The following is a 16,193-nucleotide window of genomic DNA, read 5'->3' on the forward strand; positions in this document are numbered from 1 at the left end:
TGCAGAAGTGGTCCCTACCACCCCGTTGGAATACAGAGCTCCCAGGTTATTTCAAGATTACACAGATGCCCCAAATGAGGCAAGTGCCTTAGGTTAACTACTGCTTCCTGCATAATACAGTCCCCAAGGACACAGACCATATGGACGTTCCACAGGACAATACACTGCTCCACTACTGACATCATGCTAATGTATAGCGACAAGCATGAAGTGGCGAGGAGACGTCTTGGTAAGACACGTATGCTTCAGAGGATAGAGTTTCAGGGGCCTGCCCATCTGGGAAGTATTCAGGGGTCAAGTGGTCTGAAGCACACCAAGACACTGCCTCCAAGTAATGGAAAAGGTCTGCCCCTTCTACTGTAATAAAGAAGCACAATGCTTGGTAGGCCTTCTCCAGGTTTTGGAGGCAATATATTCCATACTTGAGAAAACTATTCAACACTTCAACCCATTTATTGGATTTTGAGAGACTGATGGTTTTGAGTGAGGCCCAAAACAGTTAGCTGCAATTCAAGCAGCTCTGCTGTTTTCGCCATACGATCTGGCGGACCCCATGGAACTGGAAGTATCTGGTAGGAAGGGAGGCTGGCAAGCCCCAATAGGAGGGTATAGATAGAGGGCTCTGGAGCAAGGTCGTGCCATTTGCAGAAGAGACACATATACCACTCAAAAAACTCCCAAGGGAAAAACACGAAAAAGCTCCTGGCATGTTATTGGGCCGTGGTAGAGACAGAGCATCTGAGCATGGAACGTCAAGTGCCCAGGTGGCCAGAATCATCTTTCATAAGTTGGGTTGCCATACCTACTGTCAGGCTGGGTGGGCCCAGGAGCAATCCATTTTAAGATGGAAGTGTTACATTAGCGATCAGACTTGTGCCGATCTAAAAGGCACAAGTATGCTTTACTTGTGGCCCAGACCTCTATGTCATCTTCAGCTGTTACAGCAACATCTCTCTCTCAGCTCAGCTCCTACATACGGCCTCATGGGGAGCTCTTTAAGACCAGCTGACAGAGGAGAAAAAAAAAACCCACGCGTGGTTCATGAAACACTCGGCCAGCCTCTGATGTTGGCCACTTCAGTGTCTATGCACTGGGCTCATGAGCACAGTAGCCATGATGGCAGACATGGAAGCTGTGCAGGGCCCCTACGGCATGAACTCCCTCTCACCAAGGCTGCTCTGTAGCCATGGCCACTGCTGAATGTATGACTGGAGAGCCACAGAGATCAACACTCATCACCTGGTGTGGTACCATCCCTTGAGAAGACCAGCCAGCTGCATGATGGCAACTCAATTACATCAGATCCCTTCCATCCTGGAAAGGGCAGCAATTCATTCTGACTGAGGCTGACACGTATGCTAGCACCACCATCCCAGGCAGGGTCCATAAGTGTCTGAGCCACCAAAGTGGGATACTGCATAACAATATGTCAACAACATGTCAAACCAAGAGACTCACTTTATGGCAAAGGAGGTGCAGAAGTGGGCATGAGACATGGACACCACACCGTCCTATCCAGAAACTGCCAGCCAGCCAGAGTGGTAAATGGCCTCTTAAAAATGGAGCTGAGGGGCTTCCCCGGTGGCGCAGTGGTTAAGAATCCGCCTGCCAATGCAGGGGACACGGGTTCGAGCCCCGGTCCGGGAAGATCCCACATGCTGCGGAGCAACTGAGCCCGCGCACCCTAGAGCCCGTGCTCTGCAACAAGAGGAGCCACCACAATGAGAAGCCCGCGCGCTGCAACGAAGAGCAGCCCCCGCTCGCCGCAACTAGAGAAAGCCCGCGCGCGGCAACGAAGACCCAACGCAGCCAAAAATAAATAAAAAAAAAAAAAAAAAAAAATGGAGCTGATGCACCAGCTTGGAGGTGACATATTGTGAGGAACGGCGCGCTCCTCCAGGGTGCGGTATACTCCTGAAACCAGTGGCCATTATAGGGTGGTACATCCCCAACAGGCAAGCATGGGTACAGCACACAATGGGTACACCACTCACCATCACTCTCAGGGACTCACTTAAGAGTGGGGATTCCTGCTTGGAGGATTTCTGCTTCCTTAGCCTGAAACTTTAGGCTCGGTGGGTTGAAAGAACCTGGCCCCCAGAAGGGGACATTTCCACCACAGTTCACATAGTAAGAGTTACAACGGCTGCCGCCTGGTCACTTTGGGCTCTTTGTGCCAACAGACCAGCAGGCCTAGAAACAGGTTACCACGTTGGCAGGGGTGACTAACCCTGATTACCATGAGGAGACAGCCCTGCTACTACATGATAGGGCAGAAAGGAATATAATTACTTATGTAATATGTTTTTAACCACAAATGATTTTTTGAAAATACTTTAAAATATTGTTAGCACGTTTTCTTAGCTATAATCATAGAATCACTTATGCTATAATAAGGTGATTTTGAAGTTCCAGTCCTTGATGCTGCTACCTATACTAAAATAGATACTCCAAAGATAGTATTCTGAAAGACAGAAGAGCTTCCAGGAAGATGAGAATCAGGACCTCAGAGCTGTCTGTCTGTTTTCTGGGGAAATGTTGTTCATATATTTTGTTTTTAAGTGGCTTACTTTTTCAGTGGAATGTTATTCCTTTCTATTCTGTTGAGAACATTTATGTGGCGAAAGAGGAAATTTATAGAAATCAGCCCAGATGTAGCAAGTTTCCAAATGCAAATCCTTTAACAACCTTTCTTCCTTGAAAGTTTAGACTACTTCACTATTCTGACATAGCTAAAAGATTTAAGTATAAAATACAACTTTAAGATGAAAAAATGCTGAGCCAAGAGCAGATGACCATAAAACTAAGGAGAATCAGAGCAAGACTCCAGGCAAAAGCATGCACTATTACACACAGAGCACACATTTAGCTAATGGCAGCTAAAGAGCAACAAGACGTTCCAAGAATAAATTGTCACCTCTGAGCCATGTTTCCAGAAACACAGAGGCTAAAAGTCTGCGCTAGCACTCTTCCTTGGAATGCGACAGCCCGGAAAATCCTTAGAGTCTAATGTGATCATTTTGTCAATGTGACAACCAATTTTGGCCTCTACCTCTGAGACAGCTACTCTAATGCCAACAAATGAATGCCTGTTTCTTCTCTAATAAAAATCAAAGTACCTGAGATTCAGGGAGAGTTACCCGTGGGACAGCTCAAGCTGCATCACAATTGGACTCTCACAGTCTAAAACGTCAGGAAAGCTGTTAGTTACAGTCAGGATTCTTGCTTTAGGTTTTCTCTAAAAAAACCGTTTTTAGAACTTAAGTACAATTAGAATATAATCACTATATATGCTTTTTTCCAGAATTACCTTCAGTCAACAACTCAGGAACTGAGTGATTTTTTTTCATTGTCTTCCACTCAAAACCCCCATTGACAAAAAGAGCCCTACTCTTAAAAAAAAAATTTTTAATCCTTTAGTCAAAACAAGGAGTTAATATAACTAAAAGCACAAACATAGTTAAGCAGGTTATGACAAGGAAGCACATTTGTATATTCCTATTTATTCAATGATTCAATCAAATCCAGTTACAAGTTAAAATACGGTTTTTCTAACTATCAGCAGTATTCAGGCTAAACCCTGGCATTTGTAGTCAAATTCCATTCTTAACCCCATTCAGGCCTTTCCTCACTCTACGATAAAGTATGACTATGAAAAAAAAATTTACTCCTATTTTTGCTATATACAACAGAGGACAGTAGGCAGTACAACTATTTCATTTTCACTCCTTACCAATTTCAGCCCAAAATATATGAACAGTGAATCAGCACTATATGGCCAATAAAAATAAATATGTGAACTTTACTAATACATGGAAAGAACAGTAAAAAGTGAAGAACACAAAAAATGATTCAAACTCAAACCAAGTCAAGTCATCTGATGGACATTTGTGCATCTACACATGGTTTGGAAGAGAAGGAAGCATGATAAAAAGAGCTGGTTGTCAATGAAAAGGGTTTTTCTTCTTTATAGCTAAGTGTGAAAAAATATATATACATATTTTTAAAAGGCCCGAACTACAGAATTCCCTAAGTATAGAAAGTATCTGAAAGCTTTGAACAAGGGCCAAGGAAATAGCTTTAGAACTTCATGTTGATACTATGTTTTTATAAAGAATGAAAAAAGTCTCGATTCATTTGAAAATACAGTAAAACAGAAGCGCGGAAATGTGCTTTTTGAGTACAGATAGTGCTCTTCTATACCTACGATTTCTTAGGAACTCTGAATGCTTAACACAAAAGGCCAACAGTATCTCTAAATGACTGTGGACTAAAAAGTAACTTCTGGTTAGAAAAAGTAGGCTAGGAAAACTTACCCCTGAAAGAATGAAAACCCCATTTTCTCTGGCAGCTTCATCTAGATTCTTTTTTGGCACAAAAGTTGGAAATTCTTGAAACGGTGGATATCTCAATATTTTGTTACACTTCACTCCAGTAGGAGAAAAAAGTTTTCCTTCCATTTACATAGCTTTATGACATACAGAACTACTTTGATAGCTTTGTCAGCGTTTCTAAATTCTAACCAAGTGTCCTCTAATATACCAAAAAATCCATTCTGGACCCCAGTACTCTCCCTAGAAGTGCTCTTAGTATTCCAATCACCTGAGTTAGCAAATAAGTACTGAAAGCAAGACTGACTTTCCATCACCCACTCCCAAGCCCTAGCTGTATAGGCTACAGTTATTTGTGCAACATCAGCGAAGAAAGAAACCTTGTGGACCGACAGCCTTTGCTGACCCCCAGCATTGCTCCACTCCATGTCCAGTTCTGGGGTGGCCATTTGGTCAGACTTCATCCTACAACTTCTGGTGGAACCAGGGAGAAGAGGAGGCCACCTTTCCCACCGTGACTGCTACTGTAAGGAGAGCAAGCCTGAAGCTGTCAAGTCTTACCATGTGGAGAGAGCCCGCCTGAGAGTGAAGCCAAAACAAAGGGAAGCACTGTTGAGAATGGAGAAAAACTTGAGTCCAGGAGACTTGATCCAGCGAAGTCTGAAGCTGGCACCACCTGTAGCTTTTTTGGTGCCATGAGCCAATGGGTGTGCAACTCCACCCACACCAATATCTGTTTTCTTTGAATCATTTTGAATTGATTTTGTCCATTGAATGGAAAGAGTCCTATATCAGTTAAGATGTTTTCCTCTGCAAGTAAAAGAACACCTGACTAAAAACGGCTTAAACAATGGATGTTTATTATCTCATGTAACAGGCAGCTCTGAGATAGGTAGTTTCAGGGCTATCAATTCTACAAAACAACAGTGCAGTCAAGAATCTGGGCTTCCCATCTGTCCCCTTGGCAAGCCTCAGCATTCTGGCTTTTGTCTTTGAGCCACAGTGATTGCAAGATGGCTACCAGTGCTCCTGGCATCACATCCTCATACAACAGCATCAAAGGAAGGGGAAATTTCTCTTTTTATCAGAGAGGAAAAATGTTTCCAAAACTCCTCACCCCAGCAACTTCCCCTTGGTCTCACTGGCCAGACCTGGGTTTCACACTGCCTGCTGCCTCCACCCCTTTGAAACAATTATCACGATAGCGAAAACCAATCTTGACCTGGAGGAGGGGCCCACCTTCCTTGAGCACACTGTGGCAAGACACTGGGTCAAAGCGAGGGTTCTGTTTTCATGGAGGGGGAAATGGCTCTTAGGTATGCATACAACAATGTCGCTCTAAGTCCTTGTACAAGCACTGGTGTTCAGTGACCCGCAGTTACTGAAACATTCAAGAGATAGTGAGGAACCTGACATTCCAAACCAAATTAACCACCACTTAAATTTCCATGTGCACAATACCTAAATACACACCAACTATAGGTCTTATTCTTAAGAAACTAGGTAAACTGACAACAAAACTGTAACTTCCTTGCAGTGGCTTTTTAAGTCTTTACTGAATGCCCCAGAATAATAGGTATTAGCTATATAGGTTATTTTCGAGGTGCCTAATATCAGGAAAGGAATGTTAACAAATGATCCTCCTCTTCTTAGAGCTCTAAGGCTCTTGTAAACTAAGTTTGTTAGAATCTGCCAGGATGTGTAGCTGAAGAGCCTGCTCAACAGAGAGCAGGAACTCTGAGTAAAATCGATTTCTAACTCTTTACTGAAGATCAAAATTATCCAGTGGTACATCTTCCTTAAAATATGGCATCACCTGGGGGTTACGGGACTCAAATGAGATGGCAATGTGAAAGCTCATAGGCCAGAACCTGGCACTTAGTAGTACTGGGAAGTCCAGGGAAAATATAGGAGGGGTTGAAACAGAGTAGTAGGAATGCTGGTACTGGTAGGGGAAGGAGAATGAACAGAGTCTGATCATTCATTTCTAAAGCTAACCTAAACCATTGCTATACTGCGAAAAATACTAAATACTATACTAAACCAGATCTAAGGCAAAGAAAATTAACTTATAAAGCACCAGTGGTGATAAGGAAAATTAAATATCATCAGTAGGCAAGTGGAAACTAGTAAAAGTAACTACAATATAATAAGCTGATGAAAGCTTTGGCTGACCTTAGTGAAACCCTATTTACTATCCCTTAAGCTTCCCCACCGATCTGGATTTTAATACTTACTGAAAAGTACGGTCCCTGCTTCATTAACCACTTCAATGAACTTACATGTGAGGTCAGCTGTGATTACAGTGATTCATACATTCTAAATAGAGGCTAATTATCTTAACAGTTAATTGCCACAGGAAACAAAAGAGGGAAATGTAAGTGAGGTAGAATGGAATGCTCTCTGAAGACCTTAGATCTGACTGACATTAAAGTGAGCCATTCCTCCATCCTAAACCTTAAAGTGAGAGCCTCTTCCGGCTGTAAAATTCAGTGATTCTATGAATTAACTGTCAATTATTCGCCTTAGTCGAGTGACAGCACAGCCTAGTAGGAGACCTTAGAATGAACAGTGTGAATGTTCATTTATAAAGCTAACCTAAACCATCGCTATATTGGGAAAGAATTTCTAAATATACTAAATCAGATCTACAAGGCAAAGAAAACTTATAAACTATATATAATTTTATATATAAAATTAACTTATAAAGCAGTGGTGATAAGAAAAAAAAATATATCGTTGGTAGGCAGCTTGAAACTAGAAATAAAGTAACTACAATATAATAAACGGATAAAAGCTTTGGATGTGCCCTGAGGGTGGTTCTAGAAGTAGAAAGGGCTCTCAAGTTGGATAGAGGGGCTTCTATATGACCTTTAGGAGGTCATCACCCCTCTCTGAGCCCCCAGTGTCCTCATCTGTAAAATGGGATCATAACACCCTCATGGCAGCTTGCAGTGACAATGAAATGAGATCAGGTATACACCACGTCTCTTGTGGTTCCTAGCACGTTGGAGGCACTCAAAAAGTGGTATAGTTAGTGCTTTTATTATAGGATCATCAATAAGCACTTACCTAAAGAGACAACAGCAACGCTCTCTGGCAGGAAATGTAATCTGTATCGGATCAGTAGATGCACCAATATGATGCAGATAGCTGTGGGAAAAAATAAGACATTGTTAAAACAGCCCAACTTTGTTTTTTTATTTTATTTATTAGTTTTTTAACATCTTTATTGGAGTATAATTGCTTTACAATGGTGTGTTAGTTCCTGCTTTATAACAAAGTGAATCAGCTATACGTATACATATATCCCCATATCTCCTCCCTCGTGTGTCTCCCTCCCACCCTCCCTATTCCACCCCTCTAGGTGGTCACAAAGCACCGAGCTGATCTCCCTATGCTATGCAGCTGCTTCCCACTAGCTATCTATTTTACATTTGGTAGTTTACATAAGTCCATGCCACTCTCTCACTTCGCCCCAGCTTACCTTTCCCCCTCCCCATGTCCTCAAGTCCATTCTCTACGTCTGCGTCTTTATTCCTGTCCTGCCCCTAGAAAACAGCCCAACTTTGAATGATAAACACCAAGTCCAAGGCAGGGGTTATTTCTAGGAGGCTGTCAGGGAAATGCACAACTGACAATGACACAGTAAACTTCAGCTGTATTTTCAATTTCTTATTTCTTAACCTGGAGGTAGATGCATGGTGTTCATTACATTTTCTCCGTTATTTCTTTACATGCCTGAACTAGTTTGTTTTCCAGTTGTTGAAAGAGCAACAGACATCCACCTCTATTCTAAGCTGTAAACCTTATACAACCATTTAAAATTATTCAAATTTCCCTGATTCTGAGAAATGATCCTCAGTGGTGAGGAGGAAGTCAATGAAATCAATCACTTTTATGCAACTAGAGCTGCAACAGAATATATGTTGACACAAAGTATCTTGCCACCACAGGATCTCTTTTAAGGCAGAAGGAAGTGAGGGTGTTTTTAAAAAACAGAACAAAGGTAATATTGGTTTGGTGATAAGAGCATCAGAGACCTGAAGATGGGGTGCTTGCTCCCCAGATGGGTACTGGGGCTCCCACTGGTTGAGGGCTTCCCATGAGCCAGGCACTGCCCCGAGCACTTCCCCAATGCTGTCTCATTTGACCCTCAACACCCCCTTTGAATGAACTGTTATCACCACTACCTCCTCTGATTAAAGATAAAAGCCGAGGCTTAGAGAGGTCCCACCGCTGGTAGGCGCGGCAGGGTTGAGCTTAATTCCAACCCTGTGCCCTTAATCCTGGGCACCCACCACCTCCCTCCCTGCGGTCTTCATTCTTCAACCAGCAAAATAAGAATAACATCTGACTTTCCTCACAGGGGCATTGTCATGAAAGAAAAGAAACAAGAAGATGTAAAACTATTTGAAAGGAATACATATTTCTGAACCAAAATAAAAAAGCACACTTTTGCATAAATAACTCCTAAATGTAATTTCAAGACCCAAATGTTAGTATGCATGTCTTTTTCTCTTACTAGGCACCTAGGTGGTATGCCATCTCATCAATCAAAGTATTACCTTGATAGTACTAAAAATAAATGTGTTGCCTTTTTTTTTTTTTTTTTTTTTTTGTAAAAGGAAATGTTTAAACAATCTGCACGGCTGTGAACTGGCCACCCTCAGAGCCCACACTGACAAATTAGATTATCTTTAGTCCCACCAAGAAGCACCAGGTGGCCAGAGAAAGGAAACAGCTGTAAATACAGAAATTTTGTCGTCCTTTCATTCTGTGCTCTAAGCTATCAATCTGTGGTGTTATTTTATTATAAATATTTAGCCTAGTTAGAAAAATCCTACATTAAATACTAAGAGCAAGAAAAAAGTTCCAATGCATTAGTACATGAAAACAATGAGAACGCCTATTGCCTAAAAAGGCAGGCAGGTAAGCACATAAGTAGACAGAAAATTGATCTAAGGAGTGGAATCAGTTTCTGCTTTCTTTGCACCAAGCTGGATGAAAAAAGTTTACAGTTTATTCTCATAAATCACACAATTTGCAGCTTTAAGAGCAAAAGAGAAAACTCTATCAATGGAGAGAGCTACATATAAGAATGATCAATGCCAGGGAATGGTCTTCAGCTATAAAAAGAAGGAGATCTGCAAAGACAACCCATAGAATCGGAGAAAATATTTTTAAGTCATATGTCTGATAAAGGTCTAGTGTCCAGAGTATACATAGAACTCTGACAACTCAACAACAAAAAGACAACACAATTTTAAAATGGGCAAAAGACTTAAACTGACATTTCTCTAAAGAGATGCAAATGGCCAACAAGCACATGAAAAGATGCTCATCAGCATTAATCATTAGAAAAATGCAAATCAAAACCACAATGAGATAAAACTTCATACCCACTAGGATGGCTATAATCAATGTAACAAGTGTTGTTGACAAGGATGGAGAGAAACTGGAACCCTTGTGCATTGCTGGTGGGAATGTAAAATGGTGCAGCCTCTGTGGAAAAGTCTGGCAGTTCCTGAGAAAGTTACACATACAGTAACCACTTAACCCAGCAATTCCACTCCTAAGTATGTACCCAAGAGAAATAAAAACATATGCCCACATAAAAACCTGTACAAAAATGTTCATAGCAGCACTATTCACAATAGCCAAAAGGTGGAAACAACCCAAATGCCCATCAAGTGATGAATGGATAAATATAATGTGGAATATTATTCGGCCATAAAAAAAGGAAGGGAATTCTGACACATGCCACAACATGGATGAAGCTTGAAGACATTATGCCAAGTGAAAGAAGCCAGACATAAAAGGCCACATATTGTATGGTTCCAATTGTATGAGATATTCTGAGTAGGCAAATTCCTAGAGACAGCAGAAAAGTGTTTACCAGAGACTGAGGGGACGGAATGGGGAGGGACTGCTTTTAATAGGAACTGGGTTTCCTTTTGGGGTGATGAAAATATTCTAGAACTAGATAATGGTGATGGTTGCCCAGTACTGTGAATGTACTAAATGCCACTAAATTGTGCACTTTGAAATGGTAAATTTTATGTTATGTTTATTTTACCACATACACATCCTTTTTCTTAAAAAAAGAATGAGGTAGATACAAAAAGACTAACATGGAAAGAGCTCCAAGACATTCTGTGAGATGAAAAGGCAAGTTATAGGACCCCACTTATATTAAAACAAACTCCAAACTATATGTGCCTGTTGGTGTGTATGTGCTTACGAATGTACACATGTATGTATACACATACAAGTGCATGTTTTCAAGTACACTTGGGAAAAAACAGAGCAAGAAGGGACAAAAACTTCTGTGTCATACGGAGGGTATGAGTAACACAAGTTAATGTGTTTCCAATTTTTCATGCCTGAAGTTTTAATTACAGAAAATATATTGAAACATAGGCATGTCAATTTTAACAACTCCATTAAATTTAATGGCCCATAAAATGTGTCAAATGATGCTAATAGTTAACTCTAAGTCAATAATAATGACTCACTATTGTCTCTGTGGGGTCAAAGATCAGCAAGGGTTAAGTGTAACTCAACGGATTTCAAGCTTCTAAAAGTCAAAAGTAACAAGAGTTTTGGCATCCTTTCCACACAAAAGTTACAATTTCATTTGACTTGACTAAAATAGTAAACAAAAGTGGTTAAATCCGTTCCAGGTTATGAGTTCCTGAAGTCTAGAATAATCTATGGACTATTTCCCTCAATTCACTAGTGAATATTTAGTGAGCTGGCAAGTTACCTATTAACAGCCTTTTTTTTTTTCTTTATCAGATTTACACTGTTTGGACATATAATCACAAATAAATATACAAGATACTTAATAATTTGTTGATATACAAGAACAGAGGAAAAAAATGCCTTCAAATTTACTTAGAAAGCATTCCACTCTGCTAATGCATGCTGACCTACACATAAAAAGTGGAGATACCAACTCATCAACTGATTAGGTGAAAACAGAAACCATCTGACATCAGTATGACTCTAAAGTGTAGGTTTATGATCTGTTTGAAGAGAAGACAATCCAATAGAAATATGCAGCACTACTAAATACAGTTCAGCCCTTTTTGGCCTCAAAGAGGCCAAAAGTGGGCAGGATTCTGTCTGGATTAAAAAGCACATTATAAAAACCTGTTTTGTGATCTCAAGCACAAGCTAATCCTAGACGCTCCACACCCTGAAAGTTACTTTGAAAGTCTTATCTTTTTCACCCTCCTGTGAAAAAAGTGATTACAAAACAGAAGTTTTTTCCCCCAAGGCTTGCCTTTTGTATTCCCTAACATATCATGCTGACAACAATGTAAATAGACTAATAATACTCTTTCAGGTTTAAGGATTCAGGTACTAAAGACTTCTTGATCAAGGAAAGAACTGCTTTTCTTCTCTGTATTCAACTACTGTAACAAAAGGAAGAGAAAAGAAAAGAAACCAAGATTCCTTGATTGTTAAAGTAATCCCCAAGAAATAGAATTCAATTACGCTGAAAGAGTAAAAAATTATTTGGGCATATCAAATCTAAATGGACATTGTACACTTGTGGTTTGTGTACTTTTTCAGTATACAACTTAGAAGTTTTTTAAAAACTATGAAAGACAAGGATGAGTCCTGGGATTTTAAATAAAATTAGTATCTTATTAAAATTATTTAATTAACAGAGTCTGAATAGAAATGTGAAAGAAGTTACACTTTTCCTCAAAAAAACAGTCCTAATAGCCATCTATTATGGCTATGGAAATACTCTGCACTTTTCCATTTTTTTGTACTTTCCTTTCTTCTGAAAAGATCTAATCAGAAATATGACTCAGTATCATTAAAGAGAAGCAGAAAATGTAAACCTTCTAACTTCACTCTTCAAACAAGAGTTTGGAGGGTCATATTTGAAGCTATTTCTTCCTTAGCTGATCCAAAGTGGTTGTGTAGTTTCAACTGGGTCTTCTGGTCTAAAACAGGTATCTACCGTCCATAGTCTCTGGGAGGCAGCTAAGTTATTGCCTTTTATCTAAACTTCTTGACCGATGTCTGGCAACCTGGATATTAGCCTCTAGTCTCCCCCAAACCAGGTCTGTCAATAACTTAACCTCTCTGGGCCTAAATTTCTTCACCTGTTAAAGGAGGAAGTTGAATAAAATGAGATTTTCAGTTTGAGAGAGTGAAATCTGTTTAAAGAAAAACATTATATAGGTAAATAACAGCACAGGTGGTACACAGATATGGCAAAAGTCATGACCATTTGTAAATGGGAACGACAGAAGTTAAGGAAAACAGGGTTCTAGGGCAAGGGTGTCTCATCTTTTACTCACAGCAAACCTCTTCACTAAGTAAAATTTTACGTGGAGGCCTAATGGGTACAAGGGACAAAATGCTGCTCTGGTCAGAAAGCTGGATGCTCTTCCATTTCACGCCCCACCTCACCTCCTGCTCCCACCACCACCTACACAGAAACACACACACACACACCCAGACTCTCATGAGCAGAGTCTGAAATACACTAAACTAGATGTTCAAGGTTCTCTCTAGAGCAAGAATTCTTTACTTCTTCCTTTCAAAGGATGTCTAAGATATATAAAGGGCTCTTCAGAATTGCTCAGCCCAATGATTTTATAAAATCATTATGATTTATGATGTTATGAACCGACTGATCGCTGACCCTCAGCGTTTGAAGTGCAAACCAAACAGGAGGGAGACTTGACAAAGTCAACAGGGGCTGACACGGGGTTAACCACACAGAGAGCACACACAGACACTCAAAGTGCCAGATGACGGCGTTTCCGCACGCATTCACCGCGGACCCGCGTTCACCTAGGACGAGGAGGCTGAAGAAAATGGTCATGCCGCTCGACTGCTCCTCCTGCTGGGCCTGCTCCCCCGTCTGCACCGGGAGGATGGGCTTGGCAGGGGTCGGGCGCACCAGTTTCGTAGTGACCACCAGGGTGGTGTGAAGGGTGACGTTGAAACCTTCATGAGTTGTATTGGGGAACCTGTTGGAGAACATAAAAAGCAGCGGAATTAGACAAAGGAAAAAGGGCCCCGAATTATCAACACATGCACAAACCAGACAAGAAAACTTTGGCACAGAGCTTTATGGGATTCACAACTCTTGCAACCAAGAGGCAGGCCTCGGAGAGAAACTGATTAGGAAGATTCCTGCCTGCTGCAGCACGAGGGCACCAGTGGCCTCAGGTACTCTGAACACAAACACTTAGAGGACAGGGACAAGGGGAAATCAGGACCGGTGTAGAATCAAATGCTGCCTGCTCTTTGGCACTTAATGGGGGATTTAAAGGGAGGCAAACTGGAGTCTCATCATATTCCAAGGTCCAACATTATTTACTAAGTGCCTTATTTCTCCAGTTTACGTTCTTTTCCTTGGATGGTACCTGCAAGTTGAAGAAGCCACTGAATTTGCCCAGTTGTTGATCTGGTCGGAATGCTCTACCCTACTTTACAAAAACCTTCTCTGAGTTCAAAAGGCCCAAATGTAATCCCCTCTGTAATACCCTCTTCCACGCTACTGCTGTGTTCCTCACACTATCTCCTCACACTGTGCTGGGACTGTAAACTAGCATGATATTGACATAATGATCATTGTAACTGTGATTATAACAGCTAATGTTTTTTTGAGTACTGCTTCAATCCAGGAACCAGGTAACATACCAACTCTCATTTAATAGGCATAATAAGCCTGAGGTGGACACTACTACTTTCTCTTTTTTACCCATGAATAACAAGCTCGGAGAGGTTGCATAACTTGGCGAATATCAGTCAGTGGCAGAATCAAGCTTTGAGTCCAAACTTGAAATCACTGAGTCATACCACCTCTTTTGCTTTGTACTGCTGAGGCCCTATTTAGTGTCTGGGACAGAGAAGATGCTCAATAAGTAATGTGACCAAATGAAATGACCACCAGGCCAAAAGACATACATGAAAAGTTGTCAGGTGAGGAAGTCAAATTTCAACCATGGGGTTGGTTCCTTGTTCATTTTCACATACTCATTCCACAAACACAGATGGGGCACCTATAACACGCAACAGACTGTGCCTGGCAGGTATGTAGATGGACTAAGAGTGGTCCTTCCCCAGCAGCACCAGGACAGAGACACCTTCACCCACTTTATCTCATCTTGTACAGTTAGCTCCCTTGCTCTCCACACTCCAGCCATCCTGCCGTTCTTTCTGTCCCTCAAAAAGGCACTAGGCTCTTTCTTGCTCCTGGCATTTTGCACCTGCTCTTTCCTCTCCTATCCCTCCTTCTGGTCACTAAAGTTTCATGTGGCACATCACCTCTTCCCGAGAAGCCTCCCACACGCCAACACCATTCCGCTTCCTCCAGAGCAATGAAATCATCTCGTCTATTTATGGTCTTCTTTTTCCACTAGAATGGAAGCTCCCTGAGAGCGGCTCCTGGTCGGCCTCCTTCACTACCATGTGACCAGGGCCTGAAATAGAGTAGATGGCCACCAGTTAACGAATAAATGAAACTCACTGAAGGAGACATGTGAAAAATAGTCGTTACAATGGAGGAGGTGACTGGCTACGTAAGGGATGCGGCTGGGGGACTTTCTGGGGGCGGCGAAGCGCTGCGTAATCAGCGGATGCGAAAACTGGGAAAGTGAAATTTGACTTGCGGTTTCCGCAAGACGGCTTTCGAGACCTACGCTGGGCAGCCGATCCCTAGCCAGAGGGTCCAACCTCAAGGAGGCTGCACGGCCCAGGCCCGTCCCTCCAGCCCTCCTCGCAGGCGCCGGCATGGTCAGTCCTGGCCAACCAGCACAAGGAGCTCCGCCTTCTGGGGCCGGAGGGCGGCCTGAGGTGCTCGCAGTCACCCGATGGGGCCCAGCCCTGCCGCCTCCGCCGCCCAGGAAAAGCCCACTCACTCCTCTTCCGCCATCTTCTCCCCAATCCTGCGGAGCCTCCGAGACCACCGAGCCGCGGGGCTAGCAGGGCCCGCTTTTGCTTCCGGCTTCCGCTGGAGGCGCGGAACGGGGGGCGGAATCTCGGCTGCGCAAGGGCGGCACTTCTGCCCTTTCGTCTCTATGGCCCGAGGGTGGGAGGTCCTCCGAGAACGTTCCGAGCATCGCTCTGGCCTGAGTCTTTTGACCTTACGGCCCTACGAGGTTCCGGTTTTTCCCTTCCACAGGGTAGGGACGTTTTGGGGGAAACTCCTGTGAGGTCCCTGTGACTCACCCTGAAAGCAAGCTCTTTCTTCTCAGTGTCCAGGAATTCGCCATGGTAAAATTGGAAGGGAAGCGTCTAGCGTAAGCTGTGCAGAGGGACCCCAGGAGTATACTTCCTCAGTCTCAGTTTTCCCCAGCTGTGAAGAGGCCTAGCCACCTGGGTTTTGCAGAATCGTGCGGTATTCTGTCTGTAAACATTTATTGAGTTCTGACCATATGCCTATCGTTAAAATAGGTGATGATGATCTAGGGATAGATCATTCATTAATTTGTTCATTGTCTCAACAAATCATTAGACGCCTATATGAGCTTAGCAGTGGTCTGTGGGGTTGGGGATACAGGAAAGAACAAGGTGAGCTTGGAGGGGTAGGAAGAACCCCATCGGGAGAGCTGGTACCCTGTTATGAGGCCTTTGGGTTTGACACCACCTCTGCTGCTACCTCCCTTCCTGGTGGAAACCATCGTATCTCAGCAGCTGTGATAGCTGCTTAAACCCTCTTTCTGACTCTGCTATTGTTCTTTAAGCTTTTCCACACATTGGCCTCAGTGATCCTTTTGAACTGCAGTCACGCCGCTGCTCAAAATGTACACTGGCTTCCAATCTCAACCTGAGGAAAAAAAAAACTTAGAGAATCTCCAAGACTGAACCCTGTCCCCTTAC

At 42.5% G+C, this 16,193-nt stretch overlaps 1 protein-coding gene across 3 annotated transcripts in view; it reads right to left on the minus strand.

Annotated features, from left to right (window-relative positions):
* Window positions 1-15,318, minus strand: part of SLC9A8 (solute carrier family 9 member A8) — a 72,551-nt gene extending 57,233 nt beyond the window's left edge. For 2 of the 3 annotated variants that reach the window (XR_011070537.1, XM_068525170.1), the window contains exons 1-4: window positions 15,233-15,318; window positions 14,640-14,794; window positions 13,158-13,336; window positions 7,404-7,484 (exon numbers count right to left, since the gene is read on the minus strand). Coding sequence is in view for 2 of the 3 variants with exons in the window: in XM_068525170.1 (XP_068381271.1) it covers window positions 7,404-7,484; window positions 13,158-13,336; window positions 14,640-14,674 (295 nt within the window). In the remaining variant the exon portion in view is untranslated. The remainder of the gene's footprint in view (window positions 1-7,403; window positions 7,485-13,157; window positions 13,337-14,639; window positions 14,795-15,232) is intronic. The other variant, XM_068525171.1, reaches the window with a different exon arrangement.
* Window positions 15,319-16,193: the final 875 nt, after the last annotated feature.

The sequence above is a fragment of the Eschrichtius robustus genome, chromosome 16 (assembly GCF_028021215.1).
Source record: "Eschrichtius robustus isolate mEscRob2 chromosome 16, mEscRob2.pri, whole genome shotgun sequence".
Lineage (NCBI taxonomy): Eukaryota > Metazoa > Chordata > Mammalia > Artiodactyla > Eschrichtiidae > Eschrichtius > Eschrichtius robustus.